Here is a 27,081-nt window from a genome sequence, read left to right on the forward strand (position 1 = left end):
TGAGGAAACTGTGACTTTTTGGGACACTGCCAATTTTTAATGAGAACCAGAATACTACATAGGCCATTATTTACAATGATCTTTGTGGCAAGCAGTTTGAAGAATAATATAAATGCAGACGTAACTTCCTCACAAAGTTCTGAGAAACATATTATAACTCAGCCAGAAGAGGTTTAGTGAGGTTATTCCATTTCTTGATACGGCAGAGCTCCAGGCAAATGTGTGAAGAGGGGAGCTTTAGCACCATCTGGAATCCACAAAGGCCTTCACTGCTGGCTGCCACCTTGAAACACTTACTGATAGAGAGATTTTTCTAAATCTGTTAAGCGCTTTCTTAGTTTATTAAGCTTTTTCTGCAGTATAAAGTCTAACAAGGTGTCCAAGGATCAGTGAAATAATAGAATGGCTTTCAAGTGGAATTGTGTAGTGAGGTCATCTTCTAAATGCAGAGAGCTGCAAAGGAGGTAAATTGTAAATGTTTCTCAAATAGGATGTGCTGCATCACAGTCAACTGACTTTGTGAAATTGCTTGTGGTAAGAGACCATGTGTAATCTTTTAAGAAATTTGACCTTCCTTTATTTATTGTAGATTCTGACTTGGTTTTCATTGTTACACACACAGGGTTGTTATTACCTGGTATTATTTTTTTTTTCTTAAGAAAAAACATAGGATTTAACTCTTGTCAGTGAAGAAAAAAAGGCTCTTCGAAAAGTTCCTGCTGCTTATCAAGATTTCCATTTAACGTTCTTCCATAGCTAGAATATGTGCTGCCAGTGCCAGATGGCACAGTTTCTTAGAGAAGAGCTAGCTCTTGCTTAGTAGTAATACAGACAAACAATACCAAATTAGCATAAGCAAATGTCAGTGAGTTAACATAAAGCCTGTGCTGTTTCTGTCTTTTCTTCTTTTCCTAGGCCATGGGTGTTGAGAGTGACCAAGAGATTGTACAAATGATTGGCACAGAGGAACACGTGATGGCTGCATTTGCTCCTAGTCTGGAAGAATGCCAAAAAGCTCAGATTTTTACACAAATGCAGGTGTGTCTTTTCACATGGCCAGAGGCCATAAAAATCTAAAGACTGTGGGTATTGACCACTTTGCTGTATCAGCATTCAACATACGCTTTGTCTTTTGAGGTTTGTTTTTTGGGGGTTATTTTAAGCTGAGGGTTTTTAAGGGGGCAGGACTTGTCAAAAGTGAGGCTTTGCTCTCATTGCCCCACTGAAAAAAAAACCAAAACAAAGTCACGAAGTGCTTTGTTTTCAGAAGCCCAGAGTTATGTTTTAGTGTATGTGACAAGTAGTGATGTCCTTAAGATTAGGGTTTTTTGTGGAGGACATTTCCCCTTTTTTAAAAAGAAATGGCATGCCCCATTTCGCAGAAGCCCTGTTGGTGTGGACATTACAATTTCATCATGAGTAGATGTTCTCCTCCAATTCTAATCTCGTATAAAGCCCAAAATAATAGCCACTCTCCGTCATGCTGAAGTCTCACCAGAATTCTCTTCATTTCATGTGTACTTTTTTAATTAGGCAGAACACAGGCCATTTTTCTGGCAGTATTTCCATTGTGTTCATACATCTGCTAGAAGAAGCTTTTGAAGATCAGTCTTACTTCTGCTATTTCATTTAAACTTTATCAAATCTTTCCATGTGTGATGTTGAGTGTTTTAAAGTTTGCATCTTTTGGGGCTTTTCAGGGTTAGAGGTAGCATGAAGGCCTCCTAATTCAGAGTCAGAAGAATAAAATGATGATGCTGGAGGAACATAGAGAAATGTGAAGCATCCAGGAAAGCAGAGAAACAGAAATACAGAAGTTACTCTGTGCAAGAAATGTCAAATGAAATGAAAGTGTGAGCTATTTGGGGAAGAAGGTTCTTACCCTTCTTTCCAAGAAGGTTGGAAAGGGTAGTCTGTCATTTAGTGGAGAGAGTAATTCTCCACTGGGGAGACTGGCATGGGGGGGTATGGCTTCATTTCCAAGCGGGAACTTCCTGTGTGGACCTGGATAGTTTCTCTGACTCATCTGACCCTGAATTCTGCAGATCGGTTCCATTTCCATTAATCATTTGCAAGGTACTCTTGGAGACAGATGTGGATGCCACACAGTAGCGTTTGTGCCTATGAAGCAGTGAGCGCCACCTCACAGTTTAGTATCTAAATGACACTTGGCAAGTACACAAAGAACTGGACATGAAAAGTCAAATTGAATGAACTAGATACTTTGGACTTTATATAATCCGTTTTCCTGTATCCCCTTTCTTTTAACATTGTAGTAGTCATGCTCTTTCATGACTTCCCACTCCAAATGTTATCAATATATGATAAATAACGTGTTGTATATTTAATTATACTCAGTTGTGTCAATTTTCAAGAATTGCTTTTTATTAGCATCACCTAGGTGTTTGGTATTTTGCACGTTGCTGGGAGTTTGTGTCATCTGTGGCTAGTGGGATTGCACTGACTGGGGAATGCATCCAGATCTCTGTGTGTGTGTTATCTGTATAGGCTACAATTCTGATATTAACTCAAGTTAATTCCCTGCCTTGACAGGCGTTGAAGTACATTGGAAACAAAGTACGAAGGCAAAGGATGTGGGGAGGCCCAAAGAAAACAAAGATGGAAGAAGCACGAGAACTGTTAGCATCAACTATTCTGACCCATGTTCTTGTATGTAATGTTGTTGGTTTTTTTAAACTGGAGTAAATTTGTGTGGTAATTTATGGTGTGAGCTTTGTCAGCAGGGAGAAATGTCTTTGATTGCTTTGTAGCTGAGATAAAGTAAATCATCCTCAAAATAGAGGGGAAGATTTGAATTGAGTCAAAAGTAATCTTTATGTTTATGAAATGCTGTACCATTGAACTACTTATCATATGATGTATTCTTTCTGCATAGCCAGGCACTATCAGCTGTTAGTTTGGGACCTTATTTGCGTGACCTGTACCTTTATTCTGATTTGGTTTTGTTTACTATCTGTTTCTATGTCACTAATGTGTATTACCTGTAGCATTTTTTAAGAAGACAAAGTGCACAAATCTGTTTTGTAACTCCTCAATTAACCCCTATTACCCATTGATTTAAATAGATGTGTGTCTGTGGATAAGAACTAAGGAACTGATCCTGAAACATCAGTATGGTTTTCTTGTTGTTGGTTTTGTTTATAGGTGAAGGAATTCAATTTTCGTGCTAAGTGCATATACACAGCAGTGATGGTGCGCAGAGTCATTTTGGCTCAAGGAGAAAATAAAGTAGATGACAGAGACTACTATGGAAATAAACGTTTGGAGTTGGCAGGGCAGGTGAGTTGTTACTTCAGAGCAAAGGGCTGTTTTGGGGCTTTGTTAATCTCTGCTTTTAAAGGATGCAGAATAAGGAGCATCCCTGTCTTCTCAATTGAAGTGTTTTTCCTCTCGTTTTATTTTTGTTGGCTTTTCTGTGTTCACTCATAGACTGAGACTAATAAATTTTATCGTCACTTCTGTAGTGCCTCTTTGTACCAGATAAAAGGACAGAGCAGTGTAAATACGGCATCAGTTCTAGTTCCATTAGAACACTGTTAGTGCCAAGAAGGCAGCAGTTAATATATATCTTCCAGTGTCCCTCTCTAAGCAGCTGGGTAAGGGAATAAACTGGGACTGAGTAGGTGCCTATGTGTCAGGTCCAGGCTGTCCCACTGTGGAGACCCCAGCTTATGTAGCAGCTCACAGAGCAGCCACTTAAGCCTCCTATAATTTAGAGAAGCCCATAAGATGGCTTAGTTGTTGTCAACTGCCTTTCTAGCCTCTAAAATAGCATGAATTAACAAAGTAAGTGGTTTAAAGTTAACTTGAGCAGCTAGTGAAAGTGGATTGCGTGGACTTCTCTGCTTGCAGAATTTTGGCTCTGGAGGTAGAAGCAGTAACAAAGGGTTGTGAAGGAGGGAATGGTTTGAGGTGTCTGACTGGCACCGTTCTTTTGCAGAGAGGGTGGCAGTTCGCAGCTGTTGGGCAAACTACATTTTCTTAATGCTGTGGGAATTTGCCTGTCAGGTGAAGGAACTGCTTAGTTACCGTGGCATGGATTTTCCCTTGCCATATGTGGTTATATGATTCATTAATTTAGATTAGGCTTGGACTTCTTTGCTATGCTCTGTATTAAATTAAGTTGGAGTTTTGGCAGTCAGTATCATCTCTGGTTATTGATCATACATCAGAAATTCAGACAAGTATATGTAATGCACCAGGCTGCAGAAACTGTGCATCTCTGCTTGCCACATCATTTGTAACGGGATTTCTGTTGCAGTGCAAGTAACAATATCTATTCCTTTTTGTTCGTATCCAATGGGAATTCTCAACTTACTGTATTTTTTAAGATGTGTGCCTGCATATTGCCTCATACTCCTGCTCTCCTTCCCATCGTGCCCTGTCCTCCATGCACGTGTGACACACAGACAGAGTGCACAATCATTTCAGAGTAAAAACGTGTACTTCGCTTCCTAGGTTTCTGAAGAAACTAAGATGACACCCTTGAACACACTCCAAGCACAAATATAAGCTAAAAAAGCCTCTTAACCTGTTAGGAAAAAAAAAATCCTTTCTTCAAAATAAATTTGACTTCATCAAACTTTTGTGCTGAAGTAGAATATATTTCTGAAGTGTAAGGAGCAGTAAGAGGACATTAGTGCAGTATTCTAATGGGCCAAATATTTTAAGCTGTAATGGATTTATTTGGTTTCTGCTGCAATGTCGTTGCTATAGTTCGCTATGACTGTATTCAGTAAAATTAGTTGTTGCTTTGCCATCGTATTCTTATTTAATTGGATGGAAGGAGTAGTTTGTTTTTTTCCTAATATTTTTAGAGGCAGAAAGCAGGTAAAAAGTTTTCAACAAACTGTGAGAAAAAGGCCTCTGCTCACACAGATGTTAACAACCAAAGTAGTTTTCAATTAACTGGGAAGAGGTTTTAAATGTAGAGGATCATCATAACAAAGCCAGTGTGTATTTTTTCTACATCAAGGAGAACTGTGCAGGGGGGGTTGTAGCACTTGATTAAGAGTAATTCTGGCTCCCTTGTGATATTTTAAAAAGCTCATTTCAAGCTGAACACTTTACCACGTTCACCTCTCTGCTGTGCTATCAGTCTAATATTAATTGGATTGGATTACAGACTAAAAAGTGTAGAAATTTTTTGCCAGTTTCTAAACGTTTGTGTTTAGCTCAGGTTTGCATGGGTAAAATGGTCGGTTTTTTGTTTTGTTTTGTTTTTTTTAATGCCAGTGTGTTCCTGGAATAAAATTCCTGATGATTTAAAATTTGAATAACGAAAAAAAAAAAAGATTCCCATGTGAGGAGAAAAACATGGCAGTCTAAACAATGTAAAGACATAAAAGGCATTGTGTTTATAAAAATGTGTGAAAACAATAGCTGCTAATTTCACACCCCATGGGACAAGAGAGTACGAAATGTGCTTTAGCTTTAGATAACAGAGTTATATCCACTAGCCAAGCTGGTTTACAGAGCTTTCTCTTAGTCTTTCTGCCACTAGAGGCTCGGTAGGCCAGGTGCCAGCTGAGGTGTTAGCAAAACCTACTGATTTCAGGCTTAATCTTTTCACCTACCTTTTCTCTTTCCTTAATGTGTTCATTATTTGCTAAGCATTACTCTGTTCTTTGTCCTCATTTTTTTTTTGTTTCTAATGCAGCTTGCTTTGTATGAGTGAGATATGGAACAGCACCAAAATCCGGCACCCTGGAAAGCAAGGGATTTCTACCCTGTGACAAAAGAATACCGCCTTGACTTCAGAGATTGCCTAATCCCAGCTGTTCTGATAATATAATTAAGGCTGCCTAATGTCTTTAATTTTGCAACCAGTTTGTGTGAAAGGGAGAATTTGGCACTCTAAAGGCTTAAACGCTAAATAGCAATCTCAAGGCGCCTAATTAGAATTCTCTGACATTAAGCTAATTGGTGAAACTGTATTTCAGCAGCTTAACTTCTTTATTAATTTTTCTTAGGATTTTCAATGAAAATCAATTGATGAGCTGTCAGTATTTTTTTTTTTCTTAAATATAATTTGCTCTTTAGTGCTCCTGTCTGAAGCAGGCTGAAAGGCCCTGGACTAACTATGAAATCCATTGAATATTATCACTGGCATTCCATCCTTTTTCTTTAATCTCTTGCTCTTGACCTAAATAATGTGGTTATTGTGAGATTCTGCTTTGCCAGATAGTCAGAGCACTTACAGACGGAAAGTCTGTTAGTAAAATTAGCAAAGTATGATGCTTTTCAGACTGGCAAATAGTTGCAAGTTGGTGTACTTGGGGTGTAACTTTATTGGTTTGGAGAACAGGAAGGATGGTGTGGCTTTACAGTCCCTATGGCATGTGGAATTAGGACATTTTTGCAATTTTATGATCAAGAAATCAAATACAAAAACATTTTCTGAGTGAATTTTTTAAAATGTTGTTACATGTTTTGTTAAATGTTTAAGGCCTGCTCAAACTTGTTGAGATCAGATGTGTACCGTGATTGATTTCAAAAGAGTCTAGTTCTTATTTGACAAGACTATCAGACATCTTAAAACTGCACATTCCTTCCTTTCACTTTTTTCCCACTTTTGAAATACTTCCCTCATAATCTAGTTTTTGGAGACTCCAGTGGGTTCTCCTTTCTAATATGAAGCTTCATAAAAGATGCTTTTATTTCTGAGGGAGATCTGATTTAAGTGAACTGTGTCGTTGCAGGTGACTGGATTTCTTTCCATGAAGGCCAGTGGGAGCATTTCATTGCAAATCAGGTGTCTGTCTTGAGTTTCTAGGTGTTACTTGTTATTTTTTTTATTCTTAAATGCATTTGTGATGCCAGTGAAAAGGGTGGCTTATAATTTAGTCAGCTACTTTGCAGTGTCTTTTGCCAAATACTTTGGCCAGCCCAGCTGGGGCATGTAGGTAGAGGAAAGCAAATGAAAACTAGTGGTCCATCCCAGTGGTAGAGGAATGGATGGTTTGCCTTCTTGTTTCCAGAAGGTGAGGAAAAGTTGGGACTATGTCCAATAGAGACAGTTAAAATTCAGTTTAATTCTGCACATACAGAAATTAAATAGTACAGCTGACTCCAGAATGTCTTAGCTTGTGGTGCCTGAATACCTAGCTTGTTCAGCCCTGCAGTGCTTTGTACACTGGCATCTACCATTTCTGGCATCAGTAGCTGCTGCGTTTTTAGTTCTTCTCACCCTTGGGGCTGCTGGTTTTAGAATTTACACTGCTCGCTTGCAAAGCTAATCATTGTGAACACTTAAAATGTATCATGTAATGCAGATTTAAGTGTTTTGAGAAGCTATTAGTGTCTGCAAAGGGAGGTTGAGCAAACTGCAGAAGCAAAGCAGATTGGAGAGCAAAAAAAAGTCAGATCACTGAACTTTGGTAGCCTTTTCCTTTTATGGCTGTTTTATATACTAGAAGTAATTAGCATACATCTTCAGGAAATAATTGGGTTAAATTGCAGCACTTTTGAAGGGTTGTATTGCTAGGTTTTTGTCAATTCATCTGTGTTATATAGCTTCTTTGCTGAAACTGTAGACTTTTTTTTTTATTTTAAGGGAGAGATGTGGAAGACCATTGTACTTTCCAGACAGTAGCACTTCTAGAAAAGGATGGCAGGTGTTGAACCAGATTGTCTCTCTGTGGGTGTAACTGGTTTTCCGTAGATTGTGATTGGCAGAAGATAGCAGGATAAAAGTACATCTGAGTGAGGGAGCTGCCTAAATAATCTGAGATACATCTTGCCAACTGTCAAGAGCAGAGGTTGTTTCTGGGCGCCTCGAAAAGCCTCTTCTAGTTCTGCTTGTCCAGAAGTAATGGCAACTGTGCAGCTTTTGTGCTGCAGTCTGTTCTTGCAAACTGTGCACTGCTTCCAAACTCTGTGCTGCTGAGTTGCTTCCCCTTACAGTCACTTGGGTGTTTCTCTTGCCTGTTTTAAGTAGCTCCTGGGAAGGGGCACTTTAAACAGCCCTTTTCACTTTTAATAACAGAATATCTCAAAGTGCTTCTTCGCTTACAGCTTTACTGCAGTGATTCCATCTAGTATTAGAAAAGAAGCTGGTCTTGCCTCCAAATCTCGTGTGTAATTCAAGGTTGTATATTTAAGGTATTAAATCTTTAAAAGAGTTTGTGACTTTAGGACGGAAGAAATAGATCAGCTGGATTATAATGTAGCAGATTAGGGAAAACAGTAAATGGCTAGTATAGAGATGGGTGGGTATGCTAAGATGCTGTGAAGGAAGGATTAAAGCAAACCAGAAAGGGTTAAATGCATAGGCTTAGACCATTCTTCTACTTAACTTGCTTTCTATTATGAAATAATTTCTCTAATATTGCACTTCAATTTAAGAAGGGAAAAAATTTGTGAGAAAAATATGGTTTGAGAAACAGGATATTTTTTTAACTGACAAGAAGTGTAAAGGTAGAAATATTAAAGGTGTTTTCTCCCCCCCAGCCACATTTCCCAGGCCTGGAGAAATACAATTTTCCCCTTAATCCAATTGTTTTGTATTTCCAGCTGCTTTCTCTTCTATTTGAAGATTTATTCAAAAAATTTAACTCTGAACTGAAAAAGATTGCTGACCAGGTAATCCCCAAGCAACGTGCAGCTCAGTTTGATGTAGTGAAGCATATGCGTCAAGACCAGATCACCAATGGCATGGTCAATGCCATCTCCACGGTAAGTATTTTTGTTTTCATTTTGGTATGTAAAGTCTTTCCACCATAGTGAATGATGGAAATGTGTAAATTTTGTTCTGATGACTCTACTATCTTTGGTCATCAAAGCGAATCTATTTAACATTCATTATAGATTAAAATTGCAAAACTCTGTCATGGGCAGGGCTTTTGGAATTCACTAAAGAATCGTTAATCGTCGTGCTGCTTTTTGCTTCACCATTTATTTCAAAGTGGTGTTTTAGTATTTGTGAAGGAATGGTAGAAACAAGCAACTTTAAAATAGCAGTCATGTTTGTATTTATCCAAATTGCTGTCTTCTAGATTCTATTTGACAATGTGGTTCATGGTATTTTTTATCATCTGGATTTAGCCAGGGTCAGGTTACATCATATGTCTAAAAGGCGGTTGAAAAACAGTAGGCAAACCTGGGGAGGGGGGGGGTGGGGGGGTGGGGGGGCAGGGAGGCCGGGGGGGCAAAAGGAAAAAAAAAAAAAAGCTGAATTTTGAGCTCTTTAAGGGCGGTGCCTCTTTATTCATATGAAGTTGCTGGTGTGAGCAAATTTGCAGCACAGAAGTAAGTACTTCTCTGCTAATGATACTGAACCGTTCAACAGGGAAAACTGCTACATGCTATAGTATTGCAAAAAACCATCTCATAATTAAGCATTTAAATATTTGTCTTGGTTAGATTTTAGCCTGTGTCTGCCTTCTACTGGGATGGATATTTTCATTCGTGCCAGTGGACAAGAACAAGAATACGATTACTAACTTTGTCTCTTACCTCACAGATCTGTAAGAACAATTTGTGAGATGGTTCCTGAAATCTAGCTACTAGCTTGAAAATGACTTTGAAATCCATGATTTTATAAGAAATTAGATTACTCTAAGTATTTTAGTAGCTGGTAAAAATTGTGCAACTTAATTTTTAATCTTTGGAACTCAAGAGGGCTTTTCTGCTTAGCATGAAACTGAGGTTTTTCTTCAGTTCTTGTAAACAAAATTAACTCCACAAATTGCATCCAAACCCACGAACAGTCTGTTACTTACAAATCCCAGTGTTAAAGCTTATCACTATTTAATTTTATGAGTGCCCCAAATGTAGTTAAATCTCTACAGTGCACGTAACCAAAACAATTGACAGATTTGTTTCTCTAAATGCTAGTGATTTCTTCTAGCCAGTGCCAGTTTTGCCATTTGGACTGACAGAGATAAATTTGCAAACTATTCAGTATAAATTGTAAAGTCTTCCTTCTTCCACTGTCTTTGGACTTTTTTTTTACTGCCACATAAGCAGTTAAACACCATCTGCTCTTAAGCATTGAAAATAATTTCTCAGGAACAATGCCCAGTGCACACTATTCAAGAGATTAAGCAAATACCATAAAAATCATTCTTGGAAACAACAATCTCCAATCTCACCAGAATGCTTCAATGATAGTCTCAAAGAGCATGAAATAACTCAGCGGATTCATAATTACACCAGTAGCATGCAAAAGAATTTGTAGCACTACTGCATCACTGTACAGTGGTGTTCAGTGGTATTTGCTGTAGGTCTTCTTTTTACCCTGGGAAGTACTGGCAGAGAGGGTAGGTCAGGCAGTGATGCCACAGGCCTAATAGACATTTCAGCATCTGCAGAATCATCTGATGCTGCTGAGGGAGCAACTTGGAGTTCATAGGAGTCTGCAGGAGGAAGTTCTACACTGAGGATGCTCTCACAACAGCCCTCGCCCCATTTGGGGTTTTTTGGACAACTTTTGAAGGAGTCAGTCTGTCACTTCCAAAACACAATTTTTCATATTATTTCTTCAGGCAGCTTTTTTACCTCCCCTTTCCTCCAGTCGTTGAGATTTCGCAGTCTTCTGGGCAGTGAAGAGGAAACCACATACTAGTTTGGGCTACAGATGCAGTCATTTCTAGCGTGAGGAAAAACTTCTTCCACTTATATTCTGATAAATCCCAGTCCTTAAAGAATGAAACCATCAGTGAGTGAACGTTTCCCGAGAAGGCTGAGCCGACAGGTTTCTTTTGACTGACTTACCACTGGGCATTATGTCTTCCAGCTTTCTGAAAAAAGAAAAGTTCCGCAGACTCTTTGATAGTCTTTCCAGTGGAAGCAAATAGCAAAATCATTCAGATAGATGGAGGTGTCTTGCTGTTTGTCACAAAATGGGATTGTTAATGTATAAATAAAGAAGCCAAGCAAATCACCCTCTAAAAGGAGTGTAGTAAAGCAAGCGAGGTTCAAATTATTTGTTAGTGTTGGCGAGCTGAGTTTATCAAAAAGGCTACAGGAATTAGCAGAAGGCAGTCCTTGGGAAAGTGTTACCTTTTGAGATCTTTATTGCCTTGGGACTGACCAGTAACATGGTGGCTGGGGTAAGTAGTAGTAAGTGGGACAGCAGCTTGCTGTATCCGCTGACTCAGGTGCTGGGAACTGTCTATGGAGTAGATGGCATGAAGTCAAAAAATGTAGCATCAAATTTCAAGATCTTACTGTAGCGATTATTAAATCTGCTTGGTGTGGAAACGTAACTGTGTCCTAGAACATTCTCTGAATAACTCTGTTCTCCGAATTAAAACTATGAGTGATTCTGCCTGTGTGACAGTCCTGAAACGTGAAACCTCTGACACAGGCATGGATCTTGCATTTTGTATTTGGTGTAACCCTACCAGGGAGGTTGGATAAACCTGACCCCCCCCCAACTCTTCTTCTGTGAGAAGACATCAATGAGTCTTTTTCTGCTGGATTCTAAAAACAAAAGGCTTCAAGAAAGTGCGGATGGCTTTGAAGTCAGACTTCTCCAGCATAAATGCCTGTGTTTCTTACAAAAATAACAAATCATAAAAAAAGGCAGAACTGAAAGTTTGGGGGATCTATTGTAAAAGTGTATTTCACTCAAAATACCTGTTTTTTTTAAATAGTCAGAAAAATCTATAAAGGGAGAACAGAAAAGAATTTAATTTAGTTAATTTGGGTATTGATTTACCTGTGAGGAACCAATGATGAAGGATCTTCATGTGATTGAATATATAATATCAAGAGTATCCTCCCATCTGAAAGGGCAGTTCTTTTGTTTCAACTTTTTTTAATACTTAGTACGAGTATGTTATAACTAATAGTTTATATGCAAATAGGTCATTTGAAAGTTGTTTTATATAAATGGGCAACATTTGCTGGGCAAAGCTCCTCAAGATATGCTGTCTGAATACTGAAAAAAGACATGTAGTGTCGAGACAGGGGTAAACTGCAATGACTTTTTTGAAACGTTTGTTTTATTCTACAGGGAAATTGGTCTCTGAAGAGATTCAAAATGGACCGCCAAGGCGTGACGCAAGTATTGTCCCGCTTGTCTTACATATCTGCTCTGGGAATGATGACTAGAATCTCTTCTCAGTTTGAAAAGACAAGGAAAGTGAGTGGTCCTCGGTCACTACAACCATCTCAGTGGGGGATGCTCTGCCCATCTGACACTCCTGAAGGAGAGGTGAGGAACTTCTGTTTTGCTTTCAGTATTTCTTGTCCTGAGGAATGGGGGCACTTTATTTTGAAGGAGGTGATCCTCCCATCATAGGATGAATTCTGATGAGGACGTTTCTGGAGAGATAAATTATCCTCAACCTGATAATTCAACTTGTGTGTCTTCTCACATCCCATCTATTTACGTCCTGGTCCTCCTTACTGTATTGCCTTTTTTCTCCTACCTGAGTGGACTGGCTGGGAACTGTTCAGAAAACGTTTGGCTGTATGAGAATGACATGAGGCCTCCTATTTTTGCAGCAGAGCTGTTTGCTCTCTTTTGATCAGAGCAGAAAGAGGCAAGTCCTAAACTCTTACCCTGTTTTCTGTAATAAACATTCTGTTTTGAAGTTGCAGCGTCAAGCCACAATTTTTCTAGAAACGGATATTATCATTACAGAAACAGCTTTAGCCTTTAGCTTGACGAAGAAAAACACCTTTGTATGTTTTACTTTAAAGATGTCATCCAGCTATTCAACTGGACGATTGATGCTGACAGTCTTCTTTTTGGTTTTCTTTTTTCTTTTTTTTTTTTCTCTGAATAGAAATATCATACTGGGGGAACTGTGAACTTTCTGGCATAAGTATGTAGTCAATGTGAGGTAGCCTCACTAAGCAGATTGTACTGTATAAGATACTTGGGTATTTTTCATTTTAAAATGTTAAAGTTTGTGTTAGAAGATACAAGATATCTGGCAAATGGATAAACAAACTGGTTTTGTATTTCCATTATGCTTCTAAGCAGCTGTTGCTTTGAAGAGAGAAGTACAGGGTTATACATGCTTGGATAACTTAAGAACTACAACTTCAGCGATTGTATTTTTTATTAGTTTGTAAATGCTAAAACATTCCATTTCAGTGTGATATAGAAAATTCTTCCTTTCTCGCCTCCTAATTTTCGCTGTAGTTAATTTGTTTTGTTTCTTTCACTTTATCCTTTGACTTTTATTTGTTGTTGTTCGTAAGTATGGTTTTGTAAGAATATGTGTAATATTAATGCTTTGGGATAAAATGGATAAAAGATACGTATTTTTTTATTCTAGGCTTGTGGTCTGGTTAAAAACCTTGCCCTCATGACTCACATTACTACAGATATGGAAGATGGCCCAATTATTAAATTAGCCGGTAATCTTGGAGTGGAAGATGTCAACTTGCTCTGTGGTGAAGAACTTTCATATCCAAACGTATTCCTTGTTTTCCTTAATGGTATGTAACTTTTCAGCAGTCTAACACTGATTTGTTGCTGATGGAGAGTTACGCTTCAGAAACCCTCCAACAATTTTTGGAGCACAGTCAACTGTGGATGCTGTTTTGCACATGTAGATAATTTCATTTGTAGATATTTTGATAGGGTTAGGCAGAGTAGACAGGCCAGGTGATGGCAAATGTCTGAAGCTGCATCCTCAGAACTCTGCAGATGTGTGTAGCTGGGAAACTGAAGCTTTTTCAAACTTCAGTAGTGTTTTGAAGCACACTTGCATAAATAGGCACAAAAATATGTACATTCTATTACAGATTTGTTTGGTTTTTCGGGCATTCAGCAAACGAGGTGTCATTCATAAAATACTTCTAAAAGAGAATAACGGTGCTAAATTTGTAATAACTGAAATTTAAAATTCAGAGCTTCATTCACAGAAAAGTATTTAATTTTACTGTAATCTTTATGTATTTTTATATATATTCATGAAAGTGCATTTAAAAACAGAAAGGAGCAGCATTTGTTTGCAAAGTTTGTCAATGCTATTCTCTTTAAAACTACCTTTTAAAGGGCAACTTGCTTTGTGACTGCTTAGAAAAAATAGGCCTTGGAAAACAGGCCTCTTTTCTTTGTTAAAGGGGTGATTTGGCATATGTGCTTTGCATCAGCACACTTATGTTCCTTTTACAACTGATCTTTTAGCGTTTCTAAATCAACAGGTATTACGGTATCAGATGTCAAAATACTGACATTTTAAAAGCTACAGCTGTGATTTAAAAATAGCCTTTTGTCAGCAGCATCCACTTCCAGGGACTAGTATTTAATGTCTGTCACCATGAATAAGTTGTTCTTTTACCTTTGAATTAAACAGCAGTTGTTCTTCAATCGTGCCTTTTCCCAGTAACATAAAAGCAACACTTGACCAAACCGCATTCCTTCGCTCTGCTTTTCTGTAGCAGTATGTTAAAGATAAGGTTCAGTGAAACTACATGCACTCTTTTCTGTCTCATTTTATGGTCCAAAGAGGAGTGCAGAGCAGAAATATTGGACTCTTCCTTCACAAGCTCAATCTGTGGTATGGGACAAGATAGTTATGTTTCCAAACGTAGACGAACTAAGTGAGGCAAAACAGTTTACTGTTCAATCTACTAGTTTGTGGGTTTAATCCATAAAAAAATTCAAGCTTGTGGATGGCTGACTTGATTCTGGTTTAAACTTTTGATCTAAAAGGGCAGAAAAGCTGTTAAATACAGATCCTTTAAGCTATAAAGGCCTTTGTATTGCCTTATAAACTCCCTAAATTATCGTGCTTTGTCTCCTCCTTTAAAGTTTTATTTAAAGTGACACTATACTTATTTTTATTTTATATATTAAGATGCCTTTGGTCAGGTGACTTTAAATGAATTTTACTCTCTTGTTTGTTCATCATGCATCAGAATACTTAAGTATGTGCTAAAGTGCCTTACTAAGATAGCAATAGCTTCTTGAGCTGAGTTCCTGAAGGAGGAATTCTAGTGCTGTTGTGAGCAATCACATGTATCAAAAATATCAGGTCTTTCTAAGATATCTGACAAGGCATCGGGACAGTCCCTTGGTCTGTTCTTGGAAACCTTGTATCCATTTTATTACAAGTGAAATTGCAGGCTTCAGAAGTGGTGTTTGCTTGTACCCTAGTTGGTGAATGGGCACCTGAGCAGAAACATTTGAAGAAGGCTGGATGAAGCACACCATTTCGTTTCTGAAGCTATTTGGAGGCAAATAGATAGGTGACCTGTGAAATTCTGACACCTTTTTTTTTATGTTTACTGAGAGAAAAAAAGAGCAAATTCTTATTCATGTCAGAAGAGGGAAATTTTATGACAACTCTTATTATTTGCAAGAAGCAGGAAGTACTTCTATGCATACTAGACGTGATCATGATTTGTAAGTAGAGTTTTGGATCTGCAGATAATGCACCATGAATTTATTCTCATTCTGAATAGGTAACATCCTTGGTGTGATACGTGATCATCAGAAATTAGTCAACACATTTCGGATAATGCGTCGAGCGGGTTATATCAATGAATTCGTTTCCATTTCTACGAATCTTTCTGACAGATGTGTCTACATTTCCTCTGATGGAGGGAGGTTATGCAGGTAAACATCTTGTCAGAATTAACTCACTAGTGAACTTACTATAAACACTGTTTTATGTACTGTGAATACACTGGGCTAAGACTTTAGCGAGTACATATTTGAGCAAATTCAGTACGACTCGAACATCTCTTTTTTTTTTTTTTTCCCTGAATAGCCCTCATTCAAAACAGACATCTGAGAAACATACTATATAGTCAAGAAACAAAAAAAAAAGCCCAAATAAATCCATTTTATCTGGGAACGAAAGTCAAAACAAAATGTGTGTTTTGTTTTGTTTTTTTAAAAAAAAGGGGGGGGGGTGTGTTTTAAAATTAACCTAATTGGCAACTGTAGTAATGTCCAGTGTCCTTGGAGGGATTTTTTACTTCTGTGAAGCAAGAAACAAGCAGCCACTCACCTGATATGCCATGGATGTGAGATCACCTTTTAGAATGAGAAGCTACTCTTTGTCTTCAAGGGCCTTTACTTTCACTGCAAAACTGCCTCGGGTGTGTACACCTGTTTGCTGTAATACCAAGAAGTATGTCTCACAATTTCGGTTTATTTGATTGCTCACCCTTAAGTAGTTAGGGAATTCAGTAAACCTGTAAGGAAGGTCTCAGCCTTGAGATCTTTATGCTCTTTATTAGACAGAAGGAGTGCCTGAATGACAGTCGAATCACAGAAGAAAACAGAAAGGAATTGGGTGGCTAAAATGAGAAAGAGTGGAACATAACAATATTTTGAGACAGAAGATTGGCTTGATTTATAGTAGAGGCTAGAGGCTCCAGTCAGACTGTGGCAGCACTATGCTAGGTTATTTACAGCTAAAACATTTCCAGGCCCAAGCAATTACGCTAAAGAACAAGGCATAAAAGATGAACAAAGCAGAGATTGGGGGAGGCAGAATGAGTTAACAAATATTTGCATATTTTAGCATTGACTAGCTGCGTGCATATTTTGTGCGTACTTTAAAGAATGGGCAGTCACAACTACAGTTGGCATTCCACCTCGTTCATTAACTGAATCTCACAGCATGTTGAACACAGTTTGAGGCATGCTAGAGGCTCCAAAATAGTGCATGTACAAACCATCAGTTAATTGTACCTGGTCAAGAGATCCAAACTAGGCGCGTATTCAGTGGCAGAAAAATCGCTTTTCCAGTCAGGGCTAATACAGACCATTCTGCAGATTTGGAGATGCAGCAAAACTTGTGATTTGTGAAATAAAGACAAATGAAATCATGTGGATTTCCAGGACCTTACGAAGTTTGCTTTGTGGCACCCCCCACCCTGCAATTGTTCAGATACCCCTGTTAACCATTTAAAGTGCTCATTAGTCTTCAAACAGTTATTTAGATTTCAGAGTGGACTCCACAAGTATCTTGTAGCTATTTGCTCTTTATAAGAGCAACTTGTCCAAATAGCAACAGCCCCTGATGTTTCATTCTTGCATGCCATCCTTTGTGTCAGTGTTTTCGTGTGGTAAGGAAGCCTTCAGAGATCCATGTCCTGTTGAAATTTATGGATTCATCTGAGGTCGCCCATAGTAAAATGCTGTTACTCACATTATGTAAGTAACAGCAAAGTGCATTCTTGCATGTGGACACTTGAGCACAAATGGTTTGTTCAGAGTTGTATGAAGTTCTTGCAATATTCTTAGCTTTGTAGACTGGGAAATCTTAAATTTTTTAAAGCCATCAACAAAGTGTGTAGGTAAAACTTATAAAATGTTAGTTTAAACCTTTAGGGGGGGGGGGGGGGGGAAAGGCTTCCTCCTCAAAATTGAAATCTTAATTTTTCTTGTACACTTTTTGGGTACTTCATAGACAATATGTCAGTTTAGGATACCTGTGTATCAAACCAGGGTCTGAATAATTACTGATTGTATTTATGTGGCTATATCAGTAAAAGGTGGATAAATTTTAAGAGTGTTTATAAAATAGGTTGTATGTAGCAGAGTTCTTACTGTAAGTATCAATTAAATTACCTGCCTAAGTATTTGCTATGATGATCTTTTTTTTTTTTTAAAAAAAAAAAATTGTAGACCCTACATAATTGTCAAGAAGCAAAAACCTGCGGTTACAAACAAGCATATGGAAGAACTGGCTCAGGGATACAGGTACGCAATTCAAGAAGACCGTATTCATCCTCACTAAGAAAATACTGTGTGGAAATACTTCAGTCAGTCAATATTTCACCGTCTTCGGGTTAGCTACATAGAGGAGAAGTCTGCGCTCCTGTATAAATGAATAATTGGTGTATTGAAGGTTTTCTCTTTAAAGTCAAATTAGATCTGGTCATCTTACTTTGTTACTGCTGTGAAATTTGTTGATTGTACAGAATAGATACATCTCACAACCTTATCGTTCTGCAAGTGGAAGGCCTGAGGCAGGATTGTCTTTCTCCTGATGGAAAAATCAGACACTTCAAAGGAATATCAGCTTGACTGCCCTAAACTAGGCACATTCAGAATTAGTTTTAGAACTGGCAAATTCTTAGTTTGGGTGTTTAAGAAAACAGGCACAAAAGTGTTTAAATTTATCTTTAACTAAGTGTTGCAAAACCATCACAAAAACTTACTAGATTACCCTTATATTTGCCTACATTTATCATGATGATGAGTACGTACAGGAAGATTTTATTTCATTATTCAAATAAGTAACATCGGTCAGTCAGACAGTGTGAAGCAGTGAATGGGCAAGGGGGTTAATATAAAAAAATACAGTTTTCTTTAAAGGTGTAAAATGCATAGAACTTTTCATGTAAAAGTATTTCTCCAGTTTAACTTCTACACATTACATTCCTTTGATATATGTATTATGTAGTTTTATTTTTGCAGAAATGTATGAAAAGATGGTAGTTCTAGTGTAATTTTTTGTTTTTACTGTAGGAACTTTGAAGACTTTTTGCACGAAGGCCTTGTTGAATATTTGGATGTGAACGAAGAAAATGACTGTAACATTGCACTGTATGAACATACAATTAATAAGTAAGTATGCATTCAGGTTAAATATTGGTACAGGAAAAACTTTCATAGGGTGACTCCCTAAATGCAAGCATGTCAATAATGTTACACATACACACTGCTCCCTTGCTAATGGTTGAAACAACTCCAGACGAAAGCTAAAGAAAGAAATCTGTTTACACGCACCCTAAGTTATCCATGGGATAGTTGCAAAAAGTGGTTTAGCTTTTGGATTTTGGGAGATCTGTTCCTGCTTCTAACTCTCAAAAAAATTTAAATAATTGAAGGTATATTCTTTGTTTGTCTGGATGTGGCTTTTTTTTTGTCCTAATTGTTGCGCTGCTCATCATGATTAATTTTATACAATAGGAGTCCAGAAGGCAAGTGATTCCACATGTTAAATGATGATCTTTGCACGTCATGATTGTCATTTGGAAAAATCTCTTTCTTATGTCTATAGAGGGACCCTAGACAGCCAGCTTACACTAAATGTCTGAAGTATTGGAATGTGACCTTCCCTTTGACTTTTGGATGTGTAATAGGCCGTGATAAAAATGGCTGTATCATTTTGTGTATTCTTTAGCATGTATGTTGAACCCATTCCTGGTGTGTGATTTTCTTTTAGAAAGATTTCCAGATTCGTTGTGTTTTTGACATATATGAAGGGCCTGGTGATTTGTTTTTTTTCTCTGCTGTCTTGTGACTATGATTAAAGAGCCCACATTAAAGGAAGGATTCTTCTAAATGTTTAAGTCCTCCTATCTATTTACTATTTTTTAATCTTTTTTCTGACAGTATTCTGTCAACTGAAGGCTGCATATAAGATGTTAGAAGCTATCTCCATGAAATGTTTGATCAGTAGATTTATGCAGAAAATACGTTTTCTAGATGTTCTGTTCTGTGCTGGTCAAGTGCTCATGGAAGCCAATAGAAATACATCATTGATTTCAGTGTAGCTGGATGAGACCTTTGGTTATCATCAGCCTTTGCCAGATGAAACGCATTAACTCTGCTAATTAAATTGTATTGCTCCTGCCCAGGCTTTTGAAGACTTTATCACTTTAAGAAATTACTCTTGCATGCTCTTGGCTGGCTTCTATATATATGAGCAAAGGAGAGCATACACAATTGCTGTCATTTCTGCCAAAATTAAATAACTTCCACCAAGGACGAAAGCTGAAAAGTTTTAAGGACACCTGACTCAGCTAAGGAGATTAATGGGAGCATACCACATGAAATCACTGTTTAGTCAAAAATAGGAGGAGACAGTGCACTTCCAATGGACTAGTGAGGAAATGACTCCACAAGAACTGCCAAAAAGTTTAGGAAATTCTCACGTTGTCCATCAACTTGTTTTGAGTTTAGCTTCAGTGCTTGTAGCTAATAGTGCCACAGGTAGCTGAGCTTGCACTGTATGAGCACGTTGCTCCTTGTATTTAGTAATGACGTTTGCTGCATCCTGAATAGCTGATTTGTGTACCCCCTTCCCCCAGCTGATCGTCTTGCATTTTAAATGGCGTGACCATGTTGGTACAAGTTGTTCTGGTAATACAACTGATACAATCACTATTGTGAAGTATCCCATTAACATTCCTGCTTTTGTAATGTAGGCTTCTTTTAGCTACAGTATCCTCTCTTTACCTTTCCAATCCAATTAGGGTTTTTTTTCTTTGGAGGATTTGACTCTGTTTCATGCGTTCAGTTTCTTCCTTACCCATTTGTAACTCAAATTTTCAAACTCACAAGGTTGCCTTCCTTTCTTGGGCCCATTTCTGGCAGTGGCATTTTGACTTGCAGAAATTGAACTGCTCTGTAAAGTTCGAAGGTCTCTCACTAACACTGTGGAATACTTCATAAGATACTGGGATCTGCATATGTTGCATCTTCTTCGGTTGAAATAGGATTGACCTCAATGGAAAAATCCTTGTGTTGAATACCCTATCTGAAAATGTAGATGTGGTTCCATGCATTAGTACCTTCTGAAGAAATTCGCTAACTTCACAAAGTCTTAAGCCTCTTGTCTTATTGTTTGAGAAGTGTCAGCAGTTCTGTGAAGTTCTACAGAACGGGGGAGCAGTCTGTGCTTCAAGTTTGCTACTGGCTCTTGAGACCATTTTGCAATTACTTGACAGCAATTGGGATTCTACCATTTGTATTTTCTTAAGACAGAGTTTAATTAACATAGCTGCTTTTTATCAAGTGAAGAAAAATAGTGGCTATCCTCTGGCCAGCAGGTGATTTTTAGGTTGCTCAGGCATATTTGTGATTTATAGATTTCTGGGACTGATAGATGATTTCACTAGGCTTGTTCCTCAGGGTTTCCAGATTTTTTTTCAGTTTTCAGATTTTGTTTTTTCCAGTAGTATATATATTGTTTATGTAAGTTCCTGCTGGTCCTTGTCTTCAGTCTCTATATACTTGTGGGTAATTCCTCAGCCTTTTTGGGCTTATGATGCTTTGCTGTCTTTTGAGTGTTGTCATAATAAAGAATTTTCCAGTCATTTCCTTTGCAAGGTCTTAAAGTTTAGAAATCAAGTTAATTTGTTCAACTAATTAAAAAAAAGTCTTCCAAAAGACTTAAAAGGCAAGTCAAACATTCAGTTTTCAGATTTGCAGAATGTGGTGGGTTCAGGTGTATGGGAGAAGCAATGTATGCCTAAAGCCACGCTCAGTGTAATAACTCCAGAACATTGTAAAAGATTTGCTTTGGATTGGTTTAGTTATAATTATCTTTGTTTCAAAATTCCACATTTCCTAGTTGCTTATCTTGATTTAAAAAGCAGATCTGCTTCAGCCAAGCTTTATTGTACATTCCATCCTTGGTTATTAGTCACTCCACTTGCATCCCAATGCATGCTATGATTTAATTGTCTTTACTTAGCATGGACTTTCTCCTCTGAAGCTCATGCCAGGTAGAACAAATTTTGTTATCTCTCTGTCTCTTTACTCCTTTGTCCCTGTCTTTTTACTTCTCATCAGTACTGCCTTTTAACAACATAATCACTTCCAAAATATTTGCAGAGCTTTTCAAATAGTGTTTTATTATGCCAAATCACCCATGGCACTGGATCTGGTTTGGACACAGATGTTTTTTCCTCTAACTGGTGTTATATAACCAACCTTGGAAAACTAAAAGTACACTTTTTTCTTTTCAATACCTGAATCTTTTGTTCTTCCTTCTTTCATCTCCTAGTGGATTTCTAGATCTCTGAGATTGGTAATTTCATGCAGAGGACTCTCTCATTACATGAGAAGACATTCCTTAAGGCATTTGGGGTTTTACTGTCTCAACTGGTGTTTTACTGTCTTACTGAGCTCCCTCAGGTTGTCATTATCTGGAGGCTTTTTCTCTATGATGGAAATTCATAAACCCTCATTTATTTCTCCTTCATTTCTTTTCATGTGGAAACATTTAAAGCCAAAAAAAAAAATCCCATAGTGAATCTGTATTTTGAGGTCCTACTGACTTATGTTTTCCTGAACTGAAGTATTCTGAATGAAGTAAATTCTAGTTAAGATGTTCATTCACAAGGCTGCTATAATCGGTACTCTTTCTTTTAAGAGATACAACGCATTTGGAGATTGAGCCTTTCACGCTGCTTGGTGTCTGTGCTGGGCTGATTCCATATCCTCACCACAACCAGTCCCCAAGAAACACTTACCAGTGTGCCATGGGGAAACAAGCAATGGGTAAGACTTTATTTATTCCTTTTTGGAGTGTTACGTAGTTTTCGAAGCTATGTAGCAAAAGTGACAAAATGGAGAAGTTCTTTCAAGTTCATGTGAAAGCTTTGCTAGGAAGAGGAAAAGAGCACTTCTTTAGCTCTGAGGAAGAAAAAATTTACCTCTGAAAGTTGGAAACATTAAAAGGAAAAAAATACCAGTCAGGTTTACTTAATGGAGGCCCTATCTAGAGGTCTTAATACTTAAAAATTGGAGAAATGGGAGCACTATTGCTTTTTTGGGTTTTGGTTTGGGTTTTTTTGCATAATTGTCATGACTTTCAAGTTTTCGGCATAGCTGCAGGATTGGCAGTGTTGTTGGGTTTTTTTTTTTCTTCTTTATGCTGTGATGTGCACTGGGTTTCCAGACCAAAAAAGTGTTAAAAAGTGTTCTTACAAAGAGAGACAGAGCAAGGAGAGAGAAGAATTTTCCTGAATAGTTGAGTAGGTGCCCTAAAAATAACTAAATAAATAGTTACATTGACATTAGAGAGTAAGAGGAATCAAAATGTGGGAGTGTTTAGTTACTTGAACACTTCCTGCAGCTGTAGTTTAGATTTGGGGCTTTTTCTGTTTTGGATGAAGGGGGCAAGTAACGGCCTCTCAGCAAAACAACTGAAACAAAATTAATTTCTGATCACTTAATAATTCTTTTTACAAGTGTAATAGCTGGTCATTAAAAACCAACCGTTTGGTAAATTTGCTGTTGTGGGCAGTTGACACTAGGTGAGTTCTAATCCTTCCTTTAATATACAGCTAAACTAGCATTAAAGCATCCAAGTCATACGGCCTGTGATCAAGCCAGAGTGAGTCCCAAGAAGAACTTTACCAGTAGTACATCAATTCAGACAGCTGTATTCAGGCTTGTGCTGTACATGCCAGTTTTGTGCCTTATATTGATGGCTTGCTCGCAGGTTGAGAGCTATAGTAGATCAGCTCTGTGTCATGAAAAAACTACCACTTCTGTTAGGTTTACTAAACCGTTTGTTTTGTGCTGTGTTCGAAACTGAAACACTGCACCTTTTGTGAGACTTCTCCAGCAGAATTAATAGCAAAGTAACTGCCTTGTGCTGAACTGTCATGTTCAGCACATCAAAATGGCAGAAAATAGCAACAGATGCATGGCCTCTCTTTAAATTAAAAAAAAAAAAGGGGGGGGGTGGGGGGAAGGAGCGATGCAATCTTTTTCCTTACAGTTCTCCCCCATCCCATTATCTTTTCCCCCACCCCCGAGTCTCTATTTTATGACTATTAGTCTCAGAAGGTTTGGTTAGTTACCACACACAGTTAAGCAGGATCAGTGTGTACAGAAAGCCAATTCAGTATCTGTGGAGTTCTTTTGTAGTTTTCTGTGTGAAGGTTTTTTTCCCGTTTTGTTTTGAGTGTCATTTGCAATTCATTGTCTGTGTTTTCTGAGGTTGGTGTATTCAGCTGCTTTGACCCTAGGTCTTGCACATTTAGCTCCTTGGATACAATCCTCTGACGTTCCTGCTGACGCTAGGAACACAAAAGCCATTGAATATCTTGAGCAATAAAAAAAGCCTTTGTTTCGGTTTGTTATGACAAAACACCTGACTCGAAGAATAAGCAGCTAGATAAAAGTACATTTGAGAAGTTGGCACATGACCTGAGCTATATTTTGCTCTCCCTGAAGTACCTGCAAACACCTGAGGCTTTATGTAATAACTGCTTAAAAAAAAGCCACCGTAAGTGCAATACGTAAGAGCAGAAAAGGTTTTTCTCTATATTGATCAAATGAGACTTAGAGGACATCCCTGAAACATGACACATACTTTTTGTATTTATGAAGAGATGTGATGTGGTGCTTCAAACCCCCACCTTTAAGTAACCATTCACCCTTTTTGCTTTCTTGCCTCATCCTGAAATTGCGGAGCAGCTCCTGATCCAACATGCCGTGTGGAAATCTCATGTCCAAGTCCACTGTGTCACTCCCTTGGCTGTCAAAACCTGGAGGCATGGAGGGAGCCCCGGGGATCAGACTAGGAAAGGAGAGCCTTGTGCTACTCAACACTGACCCCCTCTGACCACATCACAGGGCTGTGCCAGCAGGTTTGGACAGTCTGCGCTTTTTTTTCAGCAACATCAAGGGAAAGGTGTAAAAGCGCCAGTGAATGGAGGATGGACATCAGACCTTGCAAAGGGGTCTGTAATCCAGTATCCCTGACAAGTGTTAGTATTAAAATACTAATGATTATGCAGGATCACATTAAATGTCCTGAAAAATACCTCCCTTTTCCTGGGCAGAATGAGTAATCTTGTTGGAGGACTAGGGCTGTGCTTAGTGAGCAAACTGGATTTCAGTGAAAAGAAATTGAAATTAAATCCCTTTGTTTTGGCATAGATAATTTACCATATGGTGCAGGTTGGACTGTAAGACTGAGGGGAAGTTATGATTAGGTGGCAAATACAACAGCAGCTGCAAGGACCTTGGTTGAACATTGGCATTTTGGTGCAAAGTTAACAGTTGTTGCTTAAAATCTTCAGAAGTATTTAAGATTAAAATGCAAGAGTCTGTACTGTTTGCATTCCACGTGTTGCTAAAATAATGTTTAAGAGGATCAAAGGCTCCTACAATTAGAGCAATAATTTTAAATGGAGCTTTTCAGTTCCGTTAAGACATAGAAAATCAGTCGGTTTTGCACACCATACCTCTGACTGTGAAGCGTTGTATAAAAGCCTAATGTAAGAAATGAAAACATGCACGTTTTCCTGCCAGTAATCCACCATATTGCACATGCGCATCTGTGAAAGCGGCAGTGTGGGTACACAAAGCAAGCTGTACGTTCTCACAGCCCAACTGTGCACTGCAGTTTCAACCCAATTGTCAAAACACAAGTCTTGAGGGAGGAAAGGAGGGTTTGGGTGTTCATTATTGCTTTAACCTGTGAAAGAGCAGAAAGTGTTTGAGGGGAGGGTGGTAGGTGGGCGGGAGCTTTGTTGCTGAGGTTTATGTTGAAGCAACTTCTTTGATATCATAAGAAAAACCCTCTTACTGTGTCATGTGCGTTCTGCTTTGCTTCGGTAGAATAACAAAGCCCTTTATATACTGCTTTGCCTTGTGCTATAACCAGCTGAACGTGTTAAAATTGAGTTGAGAAGGCAAATGTGCTTCAAGGAACCGAGGGCTGGGGGTGGTTGTTTTTTTTGACTGTTGTGAAAGGCTTGTTGGTGGGCTGAGAGCTAAAGTGCTCCCAGATTTTGTATGGCTAGCCTATTGGCAGAGAATCGAAACAAACATCAAAGCAAAACTGGCTGTTGCTGGTCATCACAGCTGGACTGGGTGCTTTGTGGCCGGGGCCTAGTTCTGCCGCTGCTCTTTGAGGAGCAGCGTTTGTGCTCTGTGACACGGTCTCTTTTTGCCAGCTCTTCTCTCCCTCGTAGCACACGCCAGAAATGCTGAGGTAGAAGTGAGCCAGACTACTTCCCCCATTTTACCCATCATCCTTTTAACTGACTTCTTAATCTTCTACGGTGAAAAGAGTATTTCAAATATTGAACATCCAGATCACTTAATACGCGTACTGTGAAAATCTCTGAGCTGAGTTGGAGCCCCCTCCACAAGGTTCAGAGCAGCATTTGAAAACTACTCCTTCCTCCGTTGGTTTGTGCTCCTATAAAAGGACAGAACAGCAGAAAATCCATGGCAAAATCGAGGGGAATACAGAAGTACAGCAATTCTTTTCTTGACATAGGCAATAGTAGCCCTTTCTTGACGTGTGCCCTTTTGGATCGTATCTTAAGTAGACTGATTTTTGTATCCTTGTTAATTTTGATTGTGCTGTAAGTAATATACCACAGATTGGATAAAGGCCTATTTTAGCTGGCTGTTTGTTCTGGTGAGTTCTCAAAACTTTCTGCATCAGAATAGCAATATCCCCATTCATGCTAAATAGCAATAGATAGCATTTTTATAGTGATTACTTCCCACTGAAGAATGATCAAATAATACTTTAAAAGAAAAAAAAACAACTTGTCAGGGAATGAAAAAAAAAATGGATGGATGCACACGTGTGTTCACAATATGCCAAGTGCTGAGAAAAGCAAGAAAATTATCTCTATTGTAGCCGGGTCAACCTTATATGTTTTGCCTTAAACAGAGCTAATTACCAATGAAAAAATTTGGTTCTTGCTGTTGGGATAATTGTAAATGTGGGTCATTGTGAGCACAGTTTGTTATAGTGAACTTTAATTATACTTTACTTTTGTTTGGCTGTTTGACTGAAGCAAACAAGGGCTCTGTCCTTCCAGAGAGAAAACAGAAATAAAGCTAGTGACTTCCTTTTTTTCAATGCTGGCACGGAGGTCTCATCCCAAGACACCAGTCCTCAGAAGAAGAGAGCTGCTTCTTAATTTTAACTAAGCAGATTGTGGTTTAAGGCTGTGGTTTGCTAGACCAGTCTAGAGAAGGCGTTATTTGTATAACGGTTAAATTGTAGGAATTGGGACAAATATTGCTGATGTACGGTGTACTTTTGGGCTAGTTTATTTCACGTGTGCTCTTGAATCATTCTCTAAGCGGTTTCTTTCCTGCTAGAATATCCATCATTGATGTATAAGTTTGCCATTTGATATGGTACAGCATGCAACTCTTCAGGAGTTGCCTGAATACAGTTTATTACTGAGGCTCAAAATCTCAGTAATGGCAGTTACTTATGGCTCCTGGTCTGATACAAATAGTAACAGTTCCATTAGGCTTATTTGATAAAAATGCAAACTTTGAAATACATGAAGCATCTGAGAGAGAAATAATTTTCATTACCTGAAATATGTAAAAGTGTCATCTATAATCCTTCATATATAGGGGACTTCCACAGATTGTTGCTGGGGTATAAAGGACAAGTT

At 38.3% G+C, this 27,081-nt stretch overlaps 1 protein-coding gene across 1 annotated transcript in view; it reads left to right on the forward strand.

The window, feature by feature from the left end:
* The window catches only part of POLR3B (RNA polymerase III subunit B), an 80,495-nt gene that overhangs the window by 20,781 nt on the left and 32,633 nt on the right, over positions 1 to 27,081 (forward strand). The window contains exons 10-19 of the mRNA XM_086468407.1: positions 916 to 1,038; positions 2,554 to 2,670; positions 3,166 to 3,300; positions 8,536 to 8,697; positions 11,984 to 12,184; positions 13,260 to 13,422; positions 15,397 to 15,550; positions 17,576 to 17,650; positions 18,422 to 18,520; positions 22,059 to 22,186. Coding sequence (XP_086324533.1) covers positions 916 to 1,038; positions 2,554 to 2,670; positions 3,166 to 3,300; positions 8,536 to 8,697; positions 11,984 to 12,184; positions 13,260 to 13,422; positions 15,397 to 15,550; positions 17,576 to 17,650; positions 18,422 to 18,520; positions 22,059 to 22,186 — 1,357 coding nt within the window. The remainder of the gene's footprint in view (positions 1 to 915; positions 1,039 to 2,553; positions 2,671 to 3,165; positions 3,301 to 8,535; positions 8,698 to 11,983; positions 12,185 to 13,259; positions 13,423 to 15,396; positions 15,551 to 17,575; positions 17,651 to 18,421; positions 18,521 to 22,058; positions 22,187 to 27,081) is intronic.

Source organism: Leptosomus discolor, chromosome 1, assembly GCF_034619465.1.
Source record: "Leptosomus discolor isolate bLepDis1 chromosome 1, bLepDis1.hap2, whole genome shotgun sequence".
Lineage (NCBI taxonomy): Eukaryota > Metazoa > Chordata > Aves > Leptosomiformes > Leptosomidae > Leptosomus > Leptosomus discolor.